At 40.9% G+C, this 20,123-nt stretch overlaps 2 protein-coding genes across 2 annotated transcripts; one reads left to right on the top strand and one right to left on the bottom strand.

The window, feature by feature from the left end:
• Positions 1–7,444: 7,444 nt before the first annotated feature.
• LOC141591610 (fasciclin-like arabinogalactan protein 16) lies at positions 7,445–12,142 on the top strand. The gene is made up of 3 exons (XM_074411995.1): positions 7,445–9,046; positions 10,683–10,798; positions 11,655–12,142. The coding sequence occupies exons 1-2, from the start codon at positions 7,708–7,710 to the stop codon at positions 10,748–10,750; spliced, it is 1,407 nt and encodes a 468-aa protein (XP_074268096.1). The 5' UTR covers positions 7,445–7,707; the 3' UTR covers positions 10,751–10,798; positions 11,655–12,142.
• A 2,172-nt stretch (positions 12,143–14,314) lies between these two features.
• LOC141591611 (succinate dehydrogenase subunit 6, mitochondrial) lies at positions 14,315–18,911 on the bottom strand. The gene is made up of 3 exons (XM_074411996.1): positions 18,539–18,911; positions 16,972–17,074; positions 14,315–14,788 (listed from the first exon to the last, which is right to left on the bottom strand). Exons 1-3 carry the CDS (start codon positions 18,722–18,724, stop codon positions 14,634–14,636), a joined length of 444 nt encoding a protein of 147 aa, XP_074268097.1. The 5' UTR covers positions 18,725–18,911; the 3' UTR covers positions 14,315–14,633.
• Between the last annotated feature and the right edge of the window lie 1,212 nt (positions 18,912–20,123).

Genomic DNA, 20,123 nt, shown 5'->3' on the forward strand with positions numbered 1-20,123 from the left:
GTTCTTGCCCCCATGTGGTGTCCACAGATGCCTTCGTGAATCTCTGTCGATGCTCGATTCTGCGTCGGGGGACCGACACACTTCAAGAGTGGTCTTATTACGGATCTTCCGTACGGTTCCCCTTCGAACACCAAGTACACGGCGGCGATCCTTTTATTTTGGCCGAGGGATTGCGGTCCTCCGGATTCACCCGTAAGTTTGTATTTCATTATCGGAGTCATCCACGTTGTCTCGGTCTCTATGTTGCCCACCATGCCGACGGTCTCGGTGATGCTCTTCGCATTCTCGATATCTACCAAAGACGGTTGGTGACATTCTTGATGGTTGGTGGCAAGTTTGGAGAGAGCGTCGGTCCGGTTGTTCTCGGATCTGGGAACGCATTGGATTTGGAAAGATTTCAATTTCGCTATGTCGGCTTTTACCCTCTCTAGGTACCTTACCATTCCGTCGTCCCGAGCCTCAAACTCCCCTCGATTTGGTTAGTAACCAACGGTGAGTCCATCTTCAACACAATGTGTTCTGCTCCGGCGGCCCTAGCTAGCTCGACTCTGGTTATCACCGCCTCGTATTCGGATTCGTTGTTCGAGGCCGAGAAGGTGAATTTCAAGGCGTACTCAAACTCGTCTCCGTTTGGGTCGATGATAAGGATGCCGGCTCTGAGCCGTTCGTGGTGGAGGAGCGTCGGTGTAAACCTCCCATATGCCCGGGTTTGGTTCTTCTTGATATGTGCATTCGGCCAGGAAATCTGCAAGTGCTTGCCCCTTTATCGAAGGCCTTGGTTTGTACTGAATGCCGAAACCGGAGAGTTCCACTGCCCATTTGATGAGCCTGCCGGATTGTTCGAATTTCTCCAAAGCTTTCTCCAATGGCTGATCGGTTAGGACCTTCACGGGGTGTGCGTCGAAGTAGGGTTTTAACTTCCTCGTGGCAACGACGACGGCGAAGGCTGCTTTTTCAATTAGTGGGTAATTTCTCTCTGCAACACAGCGTATGGTGACAAAGTAGATTGGGTGTTCTTGTTTGTCTTCTTCCCGATGATCACGGCGCGACCGTGGCCGAGGTAATGCTTGCTATGTATAGGTATAGCGTCTCCCCCAAGATCGGCACGGACAGAGTTGGGAGAGTCGAAGATGAGCTTTCGGTTGCTTGAAAGCCGTGCTCTTCCTCCCCCCACCAAGTCTTTATTCCCTTTCAACACTTTGAAGAATGGGGTGCTCTTGTCGGTGACCGAGAGATGAAACGGGCGAGAGCGCCATTCTCCCAGGCCGGCATCATAACCTCTTTTCGATTCCTTGGTTCCTGCAGGTCTAGGATTGCTTGGATTTTGTCCGGGTTTGCATCGATGCCTCCGCACGACAAGTACACCGAGGAATTTACCCGCCCTTCACCGAAGTTGCATTTCATTGGGTTGAGCTTCATCTTGTATTTCCTTAGTGAACAAAATGTTTCGTGTAAATCGGCCGTGCTCGTTGTCGGACTTGCTTTTTACAATAGCATCGTCGACGTAAGCCTCAATGTTTCGCCCTTTTGATTTTGGAACACTTTGTCCACCAGTCTTGTATACGTTGCGCCGGCGTTTTTCAAACCAAACGGCATCATTTTGTACATGTATGTGTCGTTAGCGGTGATGAATGCGCATTTAGGCATGTCTTCCTCACCATGAATACCTGGTGGTACCCGAGAAGGCGTCTAGCAGCTCGGCATGGTGTAGCTGCCGTGGCGTCGATTAAGCTATCTATTCGAGGCAAAGGATAACAATCTTTGGGGCATGCTTTATTAAGATTGGTGAAATCTGCACACATTCTCCATGCTCCCGATGATTTCCTCACCATCACAACATTGGCTAGCCACTCAGGGTAAGTGCAAGGCATAATAAAACCCGCCGTAAGTAGTTTATCTACCTCGGCTTTGATGGCCTCATCTTTCTCGACCGAGGAGTTCCTCATCCTTTGCTTGACGGGGCGAGCGGTGGGAAGTACGTTTAGCTTGTGAGTAATTACCTCCCGGCTCACACCCGCATCTCGGCCGCCGAGTTGGCGGCCGTCCTTATTCTTCCTTAGCGAGTCCAGGAGTTTGGCCCTGAATTTTGGTTCTAGGTTGACACCGACGGTTACGGTGCGGCCCGGATCAATCTCCACCTCCTCTCGTCTCTGCTCCTTCAACCATGCGATGGTTCGGTCGTTCTCGGGCCTGGGAGTGTCTTTGTATCTGGAAGGATTTTAATTTTGAAGCGCCGGCTCTCACCTTCTCTAGATACCTTGTCGCCCTATAGTCCCGAGCCTTGTACTCTCCTTTGATCCGGTTGGTCAATAAGAGCGAACTGCTTTCACCACGACATGCTCCGCCCGGCGGCTCGGCTAGCTTGACTCGGTTATTACGCTCGTACTTGGATTCGTTGTTTGAGGTCACGGAGGTAAGCTTCAAGGCGTGCTCAAATACGTCTCCGTTTGGGCTAAAAATAACGATGCTGGCTTTCGAGCTATCCGTCGTGGAAGGGCCGTTAGTGTGGATCTCCCATACGCCGGGATCCTTTTCGTTCTTCGAGACGAGTTTATGTGCTTCCCCCCGGTCCGAGACGTACATCAATGTCGGGCCCGGATGGAGATCACGGCGTCGATTTCGCTCAAAGTGACCCGTCCTACGAGAACGTTGTGGCGGACGTGCCGTCGATGACTACGACCCGGACATGACATTCTTGGTCGCGCCTCCCTCGCCAAACCTCATCGGCAACTGACCGACCCCGGGGTACCAGGGCCGGCTCCGAGAAAGCCGTACAACGGGTTGGTGCAGGGGCTCAGGTCTTCAATTCTCAGACCGAGGCTGAGAAAGCATTCTCTGTACATGACGTTTGTGTAGGCGCCTGTGTCGATCAGGCACCTCTTCACCAAGTGGTTGGCTATGTTCGGGTGGACCGCAAGTGGGTCGTTGTGAGGAGCGATGACTCCTCGTAGTCCTCCCCGCCCGATGGTCATATCGGGGATGCGGGGCGGGGTGGCTGTGTTGGGCACAAAGTTGATGGCCCGATATGGTTCATTCGGGTGCCGTTTGTGCCCGAGCGGACCCATCGTTCCGTTTCCCAGATGACAACGTGGATTACTCCTATCCGTTCAAAGACGGGCTTGCTATTTGACCCGCCGGCATCGGTTTTTGGCCCCGCAACATATTTGCCGAGGCTCCCCTTACGGATCGCTTCTTCAATGGCATTCTTCGGATGTCGGCGGTCGTTGGTTAAGTGTCCTGTGTGGGCCGTGGTACTCACAAAGATCGGCTCGTGTCACCGTCACTCCTCGGCCTAGGGGGTCTTTCCCACTTCCGGCCCTCGTTCTTGCTCAACGCGAAGACCTCGGCGGCCGATACGACTAGGGGGGTGTGATCATCGTACCGTTTTTTGTAGTATGTTCCCGAGCTCCCCCCGGCAGATTTGTCCGACCGTGACCTATTATTGTCACGGCGTCTTTCATCGGACCGTGATCCATTGTTGTCACGGCGTCTTTCATCCGGGTTGTCCTCCCGGCGGTTCTTCTTTTCGGAGTGTTCGGCCTCGCTGGGGCCTACCCATGTCTTGTGATAGTCTTCTACCTTGATGGCCTGGTCGGCCATCCTCCCGGCGCATCCAAGCTCGGCCTCCGCACTTGATGAGCTCATTTTTAAGTCTCCCCTCGGGAGGCCCTTCATCGCCGCGAAGGCCGCCGCCGGGATTAATTTCCCGAATCTGCTGGACCTTTCCATCGAACCTCTTCACATAGCTTCGTAGAGACTCGCCCCCCTCCTGTTTGATAGTTAGGAGGTCCGATGTCTCCACGGCCCTTCTCTTGTTGCAAGAGTACTGGGCTAGAAAGGCGTCTCTTAGGTCAGCGTAATAGTATACCGAGCCGTCGGGAAGCCCTTTGTACCAACTTTGAGCCATCCCTTGCAAAGTTGTTGGGAAAACTCGGCACTGACCTCATCGGGTGCTCCCATACCGACATGTAAGACTCGAAAGCCTCGGCGTGGTCGGGCCGGATCACCATCTCCTTTGTATGATAGGGGTGGCAACTTGAGCTTAGTCGGCACCGGACTTCTAGGACGTAGGCGTTGAGGGGTCGTCGACCACGTGTCGAACGACACGCGGCGATCGGCTCCTCGCATTCCTAAACCGGCTCCTCTCCTCGTAGCGGGAAGGACTCCTTCGACTCGGGCTTCTTCTCCAACTCTGCTGAGTCGGACTCCTCTGGTTCCTTTGGGGTAAGCCTCGTTCGTGTTGCGGGGACGCTGTCCTCCCATGAGTGCGGGAAGGACTTAGGTCTACCACGCCCACTTTGGGCTCCCCGCGACTTGACCGGGGTCGGCTTCTCCCGGTGCTCCGTTCAAATTTCTCGGAGTCACGTTTTGGGCCCCGGTCTCTGGCGATTTCCGCCGCTCTTGTCGGCGTGACGGTGTGAGCGGGCGTATTGCTAGGGGTCCAGGGACCATTTTCGGTTTCTATGTCAACCACATGTCCCATGATGGTGACACAGTTGGTAGCGGCGGCGTGTCCGTATTATTGGCATCCGAACTCCGGTTGGATTACTCACGCCCGGTGGAGGGCCGCACGACTCAGAAATTGTTGAAAGTATCATCGTGGTAGAATGCGGTTTCGTCGGTCACGACTGCGTCTTGTTGTTTTGACATCTTCTTAGCTTTTTGGGTGGGTTTTTGTTGTTTTTTTTTTTTTTTTTTTTTTGGGAATGAATGTGACTAGCTTCTAGTGTCTTTCCCCACGACGCGCCAATTGTTCCTGGTGTAATTCCAGAGCAAGTATAGTTACCACCCGTGGCTTGTTGAATGATGTCTTGAGTTGGATTCTCCTTCGGTCTTAATCGTTCCTCTCGGCCTCTCCTGCAACAATGAACGAACTGAGGGCTTGGCTTTGTGCCAAGCGTACTCACTCCGACGCTCAAGTTAGTAAACTTAAAGGATAAGTTGTTATTTGGCTGAATGTATATTGTAGAGAGATAAGGAAGATGTTACCAGATGAATAGTGTATTTAGGTTTAGTTGTGGATTTCTTGGGGTCCTTCCTCAATGAAGGTTGAGGAGTATTTATAGGCTTTCACCTTTTGTCACGTAATGGCCAAGTGGCCAAGTGGCTAGCAGGTGGAAAGACTGATCTACCCCTCGGCCGAGGGACCTATGGCAGGCCGGCGGGCCCCGTTGACTCACCGCCGAGGGGTCTTGGATGTGAGTACGCGGGTGTGTCCCTACCGCGGGTTGCCATGCCGAGACCAGTGACAGTAGATGGGGGTCAGACGGCTAGCCGCATAAGTCGTTGACTTGCTGTGGATATCTTTGACCTTGCTCAATATGTTGACTTGGTCAGCGGTGCAGAATATGCCCCATCATGGGTATTTCAGTCAATTGTTATCCTTTGTATTTTAAGAATGAACTTGATGAACAATTTGATCATCACAAAATCTCATTATAGACGGCACATATCCGTCTATAACTAAAGACGGGCCAAATACAATACAACATTCCTAATAGGACAAAGAACAAGTGAGGTGGCCGAGGCAAAAAAATGTCACTACTTTTAAGCTATTTGACCCGTCTTTAGTTATAGACGGATATATCCGTCTATAGCAAGACTATTTGTTTGATCATTCACACTTAACTTGGTCCACTTGTCATTTACTCCCTCCATTCAACTCCACTTTGCAAGTTTCACTTTTGCGCACTATTCACAAGCGAACATTTAACTTCAATTTTCTCTCGATACATAAGTGAAAATATATTCATGTGAGATCTTATTTAATTCGTCTTTAAGAGTACATTAAAAATATCTAACTTTTATAATTTTTGCAAATACGCAGCTAACGATATTTATCATGTAAAAGTTGCGTTGGCAAACGTGATAAATAAAAGATGTAAAGTGGAGTTGAATGGTGGGAGTAGTAATTAATCACTTTATCTTCTTTGATCTCTGTGTCAAAATCAAAGACAACCATTATTAACCAAAACGGACAAAGTATAAAATTAGATACAAATAGTGAATGAATCTAACACTAAATGCAAAGAAATAAAATCACATGGGACAACCAAACCCACTTCAACTCACAACTCCTCAACCAAACAACCCAAGTTGACCCAACACAACTCACTACTTCTCTCTCTATTTATTTAATTAAAACCATTAAACTCACCAATTGGTCTCCCTTGTGACGGGTTATCATTTATGGCGGATAATTTGTGAGTAAAAATGGTAACAAAATAGGTTAGTGGAGAAAGGGGACCACATGAACAGTGTTGCAAAGAGAGAAAAAATGAGTACTTTGTGAGATAAAATGGTATCCGTCACTCCAAAGTGACGGATATTGCATGTCACAAATGAGAATTTGTGTAAACTCAAAGCCCACATTTTTACTTGGCTACTTTTTTACGTACCCATTTGTGGGGCCCACTTCCAGCCTGTCCGAACCTTGACCCTCGCCTCCCTATCGTCACCTACCTGCTCATGTACCTTGCCTATGTCACGAACCAATTGTCTTCCTCCACGTCACCCTTGTATTGTTAGACTCACATGAAAGTTTTTAGATACACCGGGTGGCGGATGTAGTAGACCTAGAGGTGGATAACATGGCGGGCCAGTCTAGTTCGGTCTGGCCCAGCCCGATCAGCACTATGGGCCGTGCTAGTGTTGAGTTTTTTCAGCCCAACTCGTTTTTTTTTAAAAGAAAAAAGTAACCAGCTCGGCCCGGCCCGGTCCTATAGTGTTATGCCGGGCCTGACGAAAACCACCCCAGCCCAGCCCGGTCTTATGGTAGTGTCGTGCCAGTGCTGCTCTACTCCAGCACGGCCCAGCCCAATGAGCACCTCTAAGTAGACCCGAATAACAAACCCGAGCCAATTTACCAAGATAAATTGAGGTTAATTTGTGGCCTGAAATTTATCTAATCCATTTTTCAAGTATGCTAACCCGCAATTAACCCGATTCATTACGACTTTTTGTTTATAACTTGACAAACGGGTGTCCTTTTTAAGTCATAACTAAATAAGACTGTCCAACTCCATGGTTATATACTCGAGCCAATATAAAGTGTTTTTTTTCCCGAGTCATAACAAACCTACTTTTTATTCTACTTAAATACAGAGTACGAGTATTTTTTATTTATTTCTAAGAAAATGTGGTTAACTAAGTTTTTCATCATCAAAAATATATTTTTTTCGTCACGATCATAATCATTTATTTACATATCTATTACCAAAATTGTTTTAACATTTAACTCGTCATCTACTTATATTTTAATCCACCTCTAACCCAACAAAATCAGATATAAATAACCGAAACGAAAAAAAATACGACAATTTACCACCTACATTTTAATCCAACTCTAACCCAACAAAATCAAATACAAATAACCGAGACGAAGAGAATACGACAATTTACCATATCGGACATTTTACTACTCACATTGCCAAGCGGAACCGACACTCCTTCACCAAACACGCAGTTACTCTCTCTTTCTCTCTGTCTTTCTCACTCACTCTCTCTCCAAACTTTCTTCTTCTTCTTCTCCTTCACACACTCTTTTCTTCTCTTCTCTCTCCTTCATAACTAAACCCAACAATATTTCTCAATAACCCAAATTCAATTCAATTCAATTCAATTAATCAAATAAAACAAAATAAATAAATAATCCCAATAAAAAAAAAACCCCCTCAGATTCTTGATCCACATTTGTGTAAAAAAGCCATGGGTAACCTTGGCTTCTTCTGTAGTCTCTTCCTATTCATTTCCTTCCAATTCTTCGCCGTCTCGGTTTCCGCATTGCCAGCTAGACCAGCTAAATCGAGTTCGAGTCGGAGTCAGAGTCCGAGTCCAATCCATTCTAACTCGGTATTGGTTGCGTTGCTCGATTCGCATTATACCGAGTTAGCTGAGTTGGTAGAGAAAGCGCTTCTTCTTCAGAAGCTTGAGCAAGTTGTTGGGTCCCACAATATTACTATATTTGCTCCGAAAAATGACGCATTGGAGCGAGATTTAGACCCGGAGTTTAAGCGGTTTTTACTTGAACCGGGGAATATTAAGTCTCTTCAGACTTTGCTTTTGTTTCATGTGGTTCCGGTTCGAGTTGACTCGGACGAGTGGCCGAGTCATAGGCATCACGTTACCTTATCGAATGAGAAGGTTCATTTGAAGGATGGTGGTGAGAAGACGGTGGATCGAGCTCGGGTGATTCGACCGAACGACGTCGTTAAACCGGACGGCGTGATCCACGGGATAGAGCGGGTTTTGATTCCGCAGTCGGTCCAGGAAGACTTCAACAACCGCGGACGCAACCTCCGCTCCATCTCCGCGGTGCTGCCCGAGGGAGCACCGCAGGTGGACCCGAGGACGAACAGGCTGGTAAAAAAGAAATCCAAGCTGCTATCGTCCTCGGGTCCACCTTCCGGACCGGGGACATCGCAGACGGTCTCAATCTACGACGCGATGTCCCCTGGTCCGTCCATGGCCCCGGCCCCAGCGCCGGGGCCAGGTGGGCCACACCATCATTTCGACGGTGAGGCCCAGGTAAAGGATTTTATCCACACGCTATTACATTACGGCGGTTATAACGAACTAGCTGATATTCTAGTTAATTTAACCTCGTTAGCTACGGAAATGGGGAAGCTAGTATCGGAAGGGTATGTAATTACGGTTTTAGCCCCAAATGACGAGGCTATGTCGAGGTTAAATACGGACCAGTTATCCGAACCTGGAGCTCCGGAACAAATAGTGTATTATCATGTAATACCTGAGTACCAAACCGAAGAGAGTATGTATAATGCTGTTAGGAGGTTCGGTAAAGTTAGGTATGATACATTGAGGCTTCCTCATAAGGTAGATGCTGAGGAAGCTGATGGTTCGGTTAAATTTGGGTCGGGTGATGGGTCGGCGTATTTGTTTGACCCGGATATTTATACTGATGGGAGGATCTCGGTTCAAGGGATTGATGGTGTTTTGTTCCCAATTGAGGATAAGAGTGATTCTACTGAGAATGATATTAAGATATCGAATCGACCTGCTAAGGTTGTTGCCAAAGCTAGAAGAGGTATGGTTTTTCGCTAATCTTGTGTGATTATTCTGAACAAACGTATGGAAATGACTTGTTAGTAGTCGTGATTCAATTTTGTGCTTGTGATTTAATTGTTTTGTTGCCAATTTTGTGTTTTGTAATGCAAATTTTAGTGAATTAGGTTTGATTTTGGTTTGATTTAGCTCAATTACTGATTAAATGCGACTCGAATGCCAGATTTTGGTAAAAAAAAAACATTAACTTGGTAAGTGTAAGTTATGAAGATAGTTCCTTCATAGCTGTGTTAGTATTGGACATTTGATTATCGATTGACTGAAGAGCAGTGATGGAGCTAGCAGGGGCTAGCGGATGGAAATCGTAAAAGTTTTAGTTGAAAATTTTGAAATTTTTTTAGTTCTCCTTATACCATAACCAGTTCGCCTCCGCTGGGTTCAAATCCTAGCTCCGCCACTACTGAAGAGGAATTGGTGTTAAGTTTTGGATTTGATCATTTCCGGTTTGTTTGATAATTGTAGTGGTCAAGGTTATAGGAATAGAGCAATTCTAGTACCCCGAGGCCCGGTGTTCTAAGGTCCTTCACAAATGGAGTAAACCTTAGCAAAGTTTGTCTCGCGATTATTCAGAATGAGAATTGCGTCAAAGGACTGATATTCCACTAGAATGAAACACAGCCAATTAGTAAGACGCGTTGCTTTATTCATTGTAATTTAAAACCAAGTCAAAATCATTGGAATATATGGATCATAATTTGGGATGTTTTGTTGCTGTGAGAAAGCAAGTTGCTTTGTGGGCGGATGGACGAGCGTGACTGTTGCTGTTTTCTACGCCCTTACTAATCGTAGATTGTACGAGTTTGTAGGGCACAAGGGTAATGAGATTGTGGTTACAGAATACAGACTAGTAAACTTTGTATAAGAGGAAGCCATTATTGATGAATTATGAACTACGCGGAACTGTGCAGTAAATTGGCATCGATTAGGGAAAGTGGGCTGGCAAAGTTTTTGGTTGCAAATTGTTAGCTATTGAAAACTGTTTTTCATTGAACATTAGCTGTAGTAGAAGAAAGAACACGAGGTTGCGATAGAGACTTGTATTAAAGGTTAAGCCCTACAGTTTGGGTTTGTCTAATCATGTTTATTGACAAAGTTTCCTTTTGGTTAACTGGTCAAAACATTTTATTAAAATTTCTCTTGACACGTCAAATTCCCGTTGCATCACGAGTTGGAAGATGAATCAATAATTTGGCTAGTTTGATTAAAAAGTTACCCTTGTAAAGTTGTCGTCTTTTTATTTCCCGCAGGAACAAGCACAATACGGTCTCACATAATATTTCGTATAAGGCCGCTTATTTACCCCTTACCCATCAATGCATATAATGAATCCGTGTTAATCACTTGGCCACTGCAGCCCCCCGAAGGGGGTGGCTTACATGGTCCATGTGGTTGTGCGGGAATGCATGGGCCCGGGGGATTCAACCCCCTCGTCATAAAAAAAAAAAAAAAAGAATTCGTGTTAATATGTCTCGTGATTTTCCCTATATGAATGTATTTTTAGTTTTTACCATGTGATTCATTTACGACTGAAACAGTAATTGTCGCCCTTTTGTGAAATCGTCTTTAAATCTAAAGCAAGCTTTCGTGCTGGTTAACAGGGAAACTGCTGGAAACGACTTGCTGGATGCTAGGCTCGATGGGAAGGCGCTTCAACCCTTGCCAATGAGAGAATCGCCATTTCGGGCTGACAGTAGGCATCTCAGGAAACCAAAAGGTTTCACATTCTTGTCTCTTTTTCTCATGACCTCACAATACCTGTTTTATTCCTTTCCCCTACCAATATTTCCATTCATTTGATTTTTATATTATTCCGATTTCTTTTTTTAAGTCGATTTCGACTTTAGAACCTTTTTTTTGTTGCATATAGGTATTGCTCTTGTTTTTGGGTACTTTGCCTTAAAATAATCTATACTTTCTAAGAAAGTTTGTAATATGGGTTAAGTTTTCTTAATATATTTGTGCCATTTGCTTTGATTCTAAGGCATTATGAACCTCTTTTTCCCATCCCTCTATTTTTAAGACTTTTAAGGGAGGTTTTGGTGGTGATTGTGATATATTTCTTAATTTGAAAGTGTCTTAGATGGTAACCTACAACTCTACAAGTTATTTCTAGTTTCATGACTAAGATAAACCTTGCACATTAAGCATAGTATCCATATAAAGAGAACTAACAAAACTCCTTACACAAGCGTTTGTGTAAACGGTTTTTTCAACCGCATTTTTTTCCGGGTTCCATTTATAATGCTATGATTCGGTCTTACTCCGACTCTCTGACAGTTCTCGTCGGATACGACTATTCTGTCCGAATTTTTCTATTTTGTGGTCTAAAATGAAGTGTTGAATTGTCGTGTCGTGCCGTGTCAGACATTTGATACGGCAGCTAAGTGAAGTGTCGGAGTAGCATAGCTTTTAGCTTTTCTTTATTGGTGAATCTGTTTCACCCTATATTAGTGTAAAACAGCCTTACAAGAGACTAACCATTGCGCCGATATTTGTTCACTAAAACAAATCACCATTTATATAAATCGTCGATAAAACTATAATTAATATAAATAATTTATTTTATGCAGATGTAAAATTGTTGGACAAAAGTGGACAGCTCCCAGATGATCACTGATGTTAATACAGTTTTCTTTTTTCTCTTTTTTTAATTTTTTTTTTAATTCGGTTTGCATATTTTTACAATATATATTTTGGGAAATATCAAGGAGGTTTGCAATATATAATCATAAACTCCTTTTTGAGTCCTTGCTTTTTCCCAGTGCATAGTTCCCCCACCTTAAGAGAATTACTGCTTTATTATTAGTTTATATAAATATACAATTAAAGAGTATTTTATTACTCTGTATTTTTTTTTGTATTTTTTTTTTAATTTGTTGGTGATGTTGAAGGGTGTCGGTGGTGTTTGGGGGAATTATTTTTGTGTGTGATGAAGAGAGATGGATTGGTGGGGGGCAAATATTGCATTCACATTCATCAATCTTTGCCCTACCCCTTCATTAATAAACAATTTGGACCCTAATAATTGTGCATTTTAATAAATTGATTCTTTTTTGTATTGTTAATAGTCTTATATTCTTATTACTTTTTTGCCACCGTGGTATCGTCGATTGCCAAGGTCATAATGCATGACGATATTCTTGACTCGAGGTGTTACGGTGTTACTCATCTATCGTAGATGGGTAAATCAACCTCGTTGACATTTCTATTAACATTTTTTATTTAGTTTTTATATATATTATGTTGATTTCACCAAAAAAAAGTTGTTCCTGGTCACCCTGACGATGGTTGTAAGTTACAACGGACAAAAAATGACATTTTATGGTAAAATGTGGCTTTATCAGTTCACCACCGTTATATTATCATTATAAAGTGTTCACTTTTTATCATAATATACTCACATTTATCTCGTCGTAATTTACGATCGTCGTAGATCATTTGCGAAAATTGTTATAGAGAAGAATTTATAGTTTGTTTATATCTAAAGAAAAGAAAATGTTCCTAAGGTAGTGAGGTCATGTGTCATTGTCTGGCTTATATTTCTTGAATGTCATAGTCACGTAAGAAGGTACAAAAAAAAGTGATAAGATACTTTTGACCTAATTCAATTGTTGGTAGTACATTAACACTGCATAAATTTGGATTAAAATAAGCGATCCTAATAATACATTGAACAGTAGCTAAGATAAAAACAAACCATTCTGACAAAAAAAAAAAAAAAAAAAAAAAAAAAATTTGGATTAAAATAATAGTTAAAACAATCATTCAATCAGTGGTTGGTTCTCCTCATTTGGTAGATTAAATGTTATCATCACCGCCAATATGTATATTCTTAAAATATTAATATGCCAATCGATTATAGGAATCACTTACGAAAGTGCCTTACACAAGTTTCAAGTCAACTACTCAACTCCATCTAAATTATTAAGAGATTGTTCTAATTTCGCCAAAGTTTAGAGTTTGAGTTTTGGGAATGGATCAGTGTTATAAACTCAAAACGGACTAAACCGGATAGCATAAATAAAATAAAATAAAATAAATAAATAAAAAACTATTGTTGCCGAAATTGGTCTAATAATGTCGTTTGAAAGGCACCCAAAATACCGATATTGAAAGAATGAAAGCCACTTCTGAGATATCTTACCGGATCACCCCGGCAAAATCTTCTGGAAAATTTTAAAAGGGTTCCCAAGGGTGATTTGTGAAATATTCACCACAAATATTTTATGGGATTGTTTGTAATCACCACAAATATTTCAATTCATGGACTATACAACCAGTTGTATATGTTGTACGGTGTAGAACCTGAGCTTTGTGTCAAAGTATCCGAGCTTTATATTAAAGAATATGAGCTTTATTAGAAAATATTGGGTTCATTCATTTACACATTAAAAACATGAAATTTAAATTAGCTCAGAAAGAATACACGTAAGCTCGGATTCTTATACTTGGTTGTACCATGCTTATGGTACAACTGGATGTATAATCCTATTTATGCAAATATTTCACACCAATATGCCACAAAAGATCATATAGTGTGTATGAATTTGAATTCAGAGCCTCAAACCCATTCTCACACCGTCGTTTGGGGATTCGCAATGGTCCCGAAAATCTAAAATAGAAGGTCGCGATTCACACAAGACACTACTAAACATTTAAACCGGGTTTCCAAGTGGCATACTCCAAATACATTTTGGCATAAAGACCAAGCAAAGGGGAAAGAGCCAATTATAAGATGACAAGTGAACCAAATTAAATGTGTAGGTCAATTTGCCCATCAAATACATTCTCCAAATAGAAAGGTAAACTGGTAAACAACTGGCTGACCCCAAAATGGAAAAGGTAAACAAATGACATCGGGGTATACAGGTGTTTGTGTTGACAAATTCAACTTACTCTACTATCGTCACCCGAGGATCCCAAAATACATAATTCTCGTTCAAGACATCTTCTCGACTCACAGTAGCAGAAACACATTGAGTTCTTAGAGCTATAACCTTGTGACGTCAAATAATCTCTTATTATCGAACAACAAAGTCACCATATGATGGCTAAGAGTTTTTGTGTTAACATCGTAAATTCATCTAATCAATGTGGAGACACCTTCTTAGGTCTGGTCGAATCACTCGACGACATTGAACGCATTCTTAGAGGTGTGCATCTTATATCAAGCATAAACACTACCTAGACGACGGTTAAAGCAACCATAAATGGCACGAACCACAGCCAGTGCAATAAAAACCTTTTCCAAGCTTTCATATGTATTAACACAAATTATTCTAGAGAGATGTATCCGCAAGAGTCAAGACTGCAACCACATTTTGATTCAATTAAAATCGCGAAAAGACAAGATTTGATAAACACTCATGCTAGTTTTCCAAAAAAAATCTAAATATTCACGAGTATTTAGTAGCTTCCCATTGTCATGCCATTGAGTAAATCAAGAGTACTACGAAATCAAATGGCAGTACTACAATAGCAACACACAGGTATACCATTTATTTCAAAAGAGAACCACTTCCAGCTGAGCACATAGCAATGCAGGCTTGTTAAGATCGACTAGCCGATTTGGTCTCCCACCATTCCATGAACTTAGTTTGAGCAGTCATGGTGTCCAATCTGTAAAGCTGTAGGGCATGGCTTGCGAATTCAATTCCAAATGTCACACCACAAACAGCTCCGGCACCAAAGGCGAGCACAGCACCTGCAAATGTTGAACAACAAGGTGTATAAAGTCGCACTTAAGTCAAGATGTGGTACTCATGATCTCATTTCAAAGCCCATCATCATCAAATTGCCCTTACGGCTCCCTTACACAAAAGAGTCCATAGAACATCACGTCCTTTTATACCATGAACATTGTCAATTCTACTCCCCGTTTCAAAATGAAGGAATTATAGGCCGTCTAGCAGCAAACATAATGAATAATGCAACAAGTGTTTTATCCTTTACGACTTTACTATAGAAGAAATAAAAAAATACTTTGGAGCAAAACGATCAGTAAAACAACTGGTGTAACAAATGCAAATAATCACTATTCTCCTCTTGCAGATATTGTCATCATTTATAATCGGTTATTTCAACTTATTGTGCGAAATGATGAGGTTTCAATTAGTTTCCAATCATCCAAGAGAAAGCCATGAACCTCTACAAAAGAGGAAAAAAGTAGCAGTTTTAAACATAGGAACACATGTTATGATAGTAACAACTAACAACCTACGGGATGAGGATTGATGAAGCGAAGGTATCAATAATCACGAGGTTGTAAGTAGAATTTGATGTGGGCATTGGTATGGTGTACCTGAATTGGCATGTGACTCAAATCAGATGAACTAAATTGTGGTCTACAGCTGCTACGGCCTACGAGTGCTAACACCTGCCCATACAGACCCCTTGGATAATTTTCAATTAATTCGGCCCAATAAGGTCTTAACTCTTATGTTTACCATTCAATTTCGACATTAAGAGACAACCTCAGTAAGTGAGTTCTATCTAAATATCACCTTATAGGCGCCGTAGGAGTAATTTTGTCAGTGCCGAGTTGGGTAGTTGACAATCTAGCTTCGTATTTTGATTCACGTTGCCTTAACCAAGGGCAAATTCAGAAATGGCTTGATGCAACATGTTATTGTTCATATCGGGCATTCGGGCTATCATAACTGCTTGGTTTAACCAGTAAAATTTTCTAGACCCACATTGTGGATAACACTAGAATTTGATGATGGCTTGATCCACAATTTTATTGCTTGATATTGGATCAATTTTCATGATCGTAACCTATAAGCATCCCTACAATGATCCTCAAAAATTCTCAATTGTGCTCAGACCGTGACTCATTAAATCGTTCTTGTCGGATAATCTTACAATTTAGCATCACATAAGCACCTTGGGCAACAAGTAAGCTAAAACTGTAAACACTAGAATAATGGACACCTTATGACCATTACAAACCCATGTCGAGACTATTTACTACAGTGACAAGTGACAACAACATACCCTGGTGCCACCAATGGGTTATGCAAATCGCAAGGTGGGGGGTTCAGATGTAAGAAGCCTTCTTGTGTTAGCGAAACAAAGAGGCTGTTTCCAAATGAACCAAGATGACAAATTTGTCGAGAACTACATCTAAGTATTAGTTCTTCATAATAGAAAGAAGCCCAACCATTTTAGCGAGTCATTTTGCTTTATTTCATCATAATCCATAATAATAATAAAAAAAAGTAATGAGACTCTCGGCTCTATTGGAAATAGAAAATAAGACTAATAACTACTGTTAAGATGATAAATTGACTCAAAACTCTCCTCCCCGTGACTCGCTGGCATAATTTGTAGATTGTTAACATCATCCTGAGTATATTATAATTTATGTGCACCACATATTACCAAAAAAATCCAGAATGTTGTCCAAGACGCCGCATTGGGCATGAAACAATTCGGAACAAGGTTTCCGACAGCAAATAATACTCTGTAGGAGCACCATGGAATCATATGAAGTTCTGATTTTATCTAAATATGGCCATAGTGGTAAATAGCCCTCAACGAAAGTCTCTAGAGTGGCGGCAAAGGTAGACTACAATGCAAGGTTCTTGAAGGGTAAGTGTGTCTCAAAAAAATGATAATTTATAATCTAAGAAACAACCTATAACGACGAGCCTTAAGGATCTTAACATATCTTTTTATCATGGTAAATCAGTACTTAGTGTCAGTCATCATTAGCTTACGTCTGATGATCAGCCGTTCAAGAGTAGGTAGAAATTTAAACAGGCTACCAACCTTTGCTCAAAAAAGCTCATTCATAATCTTATTGGAACATACGGACGTTAAATCTTCCAGTCACCCTAATTTCAGAAGGAAGGGATACGAAGTAAAATAAAGAGGGAGGAATACCATGAGGGCTCTTTGAGTATTTCCATGCAACACCTGCACTTGAGACAGCTCCAATAGTAGCTCCAACAAAGCCATATTTGGCTGCTTCCCTGGCAGTTTTCAGCTGGCAGAAAGGTAATACAAAACATGCTTCAGTCGTAATCTCGCTACCACTGAGAACTTGATGAATGCTACAATAATGATAATAAAACCAAAAGCTATAGTACTACATGCTAATCAAGCGCAACTCGAAAAGAGAAATTAATGGATGAAATGGAGAAACATCAGTGTTTGGCCCATAAACGACAATAAAAACAAAACTAAGATATACAAGCATAACTAAAAGCTGGATCACTAAAAAACAAGACAAAACCGGCATAAACCGTAAAATCATAGACTACACCACATAAAATTAATGTCTCGACATGATAGAGCAGAAGTAGTAGAGAAATTCAAGCTTATCTGTGATTTCTCATAATCAACAGAACGATGCTCATAGCTTATAAGCAGGTTTTGCCTAACTTTTTGTTTAACAAATACGGGCAAATACTACACATAAGAGAGTGGAAGTAGTGAACTTGATAAATTCTACAGAAGGTTCTACACAATAACTGTATCTGAAATCCGTTTCATCCAGCGACGTTCCAGACATCAAGTGAACATCAGATTCCCAAATGTTTACAAGCTTTAATCCCATCCAATATGTGGAAACTCAGAAACTCAAAAGTATTGAGGATCAAGTACTAGATTCACATCCTATCCATAGTAACTCCAGATGCCATCTTAACTGTTCATCACTTTCACCTAACCAAACTCAAACCCTCACATTATCAATACATGTGGTAAAGAACATGAGTATCTTATGACTAAATCTAACACTACTAAGGTGACACCATTATATACGGAATATGAATCCAACTAATTCACTTAGAATGTTCCTTACCAGTTCTTAGAACCCTTTTTTACTTCCAATCAAACCCATCACATGCGAAAAATTAACCAACAATTCCTCCAAAATCACTCCATTTCACAATCAATTTCCTTTCTTTTCCATTGCCCAATAATCATAAAACAAATAACACTCAATTTTAATCAATTAAACCACTAAAGTAAAAACAACGAAATTAAACCATCATAACCTATGAAATTCTAAGTGAATCATATTAATCCACTTACTAGCCATCAAATCCGTCTCATACAAAAATTAATCAACATTCCACCAAAATCCCTCCTTTTTCACAATCAATCCACTTTCTTTTCCATTACCCAATAATCATTACAAAAATACATCAAAGTTAAACCAAAATCTCCCAAAATCACCATAAATACATAATTTCCAACACCCACAATCTCACAAGGGCTCCCTCAAATTGCGAGTAGACGGTTTCTGAATGACCCAAGATAAAAATTGCGTCGAGAACACCCAAAACAACAAATTTCCAGACCCATATGGCAAAAAATGAAATCAAACACAAAATACAACAAACCCACATCAAATTCATCAATAAAACCTAGATTCAAAATCAATCAAACAACAAAAACCAACAAAATCAAAAGATTAAAAACCCAAAAAGAATTAGAATAATACAGTAGGGCCATGAACAGGATCCGAGGCAATAAAAGCTTCAACATCAGAATCAGACCAAGCAGGTAAAGGTTTATCTTTGACAAACTTTGTATAATTATCAAGATATGCAAATCGATCAGACCAAAACCCTTTCCAACCATTCCAACTTTTTGCATAAAATGATGCATCTTCTCCGATTTCTCCCATTTTTTTCTGGGTTTTCTCTTGGTCTTGAGCTTCTTTCTTTTGGCTTTTGTTGTGTTGTGTAAAATTTGTGACGATTTTGTCACTAAATTTGTGGGTTTTGAGTTGAGGTTGAATTGAGTGATGTAAATTGTAAATGCACAAATTTGGGCCGTAACAAAACGTAGGGATTTAGGCGCGTTGTTTTTTCGAATCAAAACGACTTTGATCTCGAATCAATTTATAGGATCTCAATCAACTTATTGAATCTGAATCGATCTCAACTTATAGGATCTGAATCGAATCAACTTATAAGATCTCGAATCAACTTATAGGATCTCGAATCGAATCGAACTTATAGGATATGAATCAAATCGAACTTATAAGATTTGAACCGAACTTATAAGATCTGAACCGAACTTATAAGATCTGAACTTTTCTGAACTGAACTTATATTAGTCGAACTTAAATTAACTTAATTTTATTTTATTTTATTTTATTTTATTTAACTTAACTATTACTCCCTCCTATTCTGAATAACTGTCCCATTTGGATAATGGCACGAAAATTAAGGAATGGAGGTAAAATAATGAAAAGTATTATATAGGGGTAAGAATATATGAGTTAAATAATGAAAAGTATTGAATGTGATGGTTTAGGGGTGGTAAATAAACAAAAGAGTCAAGGGTAGGAAAGTCAAAAAACATGTCCAAATATGGCAAATGGGACAGTTATATAAATAGACGGAAATGGCAAATGGAACAATTATTCAGAATAGGAGGGAGTATTATTTTTTTTCCCTTATTATAAACCGGAACTTGTATTAAAAATAATCAAATTTTTTACAATAAATTAGTGGCAAGCCGAGATACAATCTAGGCCCCCACTCCCTTAGCAATAACAAAGCTAAGTCTAGTAAAAATATAAACGACCGCGCAAGCCCCTGCATCCTGAGAAATAGAAAATTTTTGGATCCAGCTCTCCCAGCGAAGAAAAAAAATTATTACAATATAATATTAGGGTTTTTCTAATGTGTGTCCTAAGGGCACACATTAATAAACTAAATATGGAAATATTCACAACATATTCTCACTAATTATGGTAAAATAAAGTTTATAATTACATTTATCATGAGAATATGTTGTGAATCTTTCCATATTTGGTTTATTAATATGTGCTCTTAGGACACACGTTAGAAAAACCCATAATATTATTATCATTATTAATATAATATTATTACTTGCCAAGATAGAACATTGATAAAAAAATTATAGTCTAAAACACAAGGAAGAATAATAACATTTTTCCGCTTTATATACATTGGTTTGTTCATACATTATACTACAATTACATTACGATAACAAATAATCTATGTATGTATCGAATAATTAATGTCAAATGTCGAATAATTTTTTGAGAAAAT

Source organism: Silene latifolia, chromosome 7 (assembly GCF_048544455.1).
Source record: "Silene latifolia isolate original U9 population chromosome 7, ASM4854445v1, whole genome shotgun sequence".
NCBI lineage: Eukaryota > Viridiplantae > Streptophyta > Magnoliopsida > Caryophyllales > Caryophyllaceae > Silene > Silene latifolia.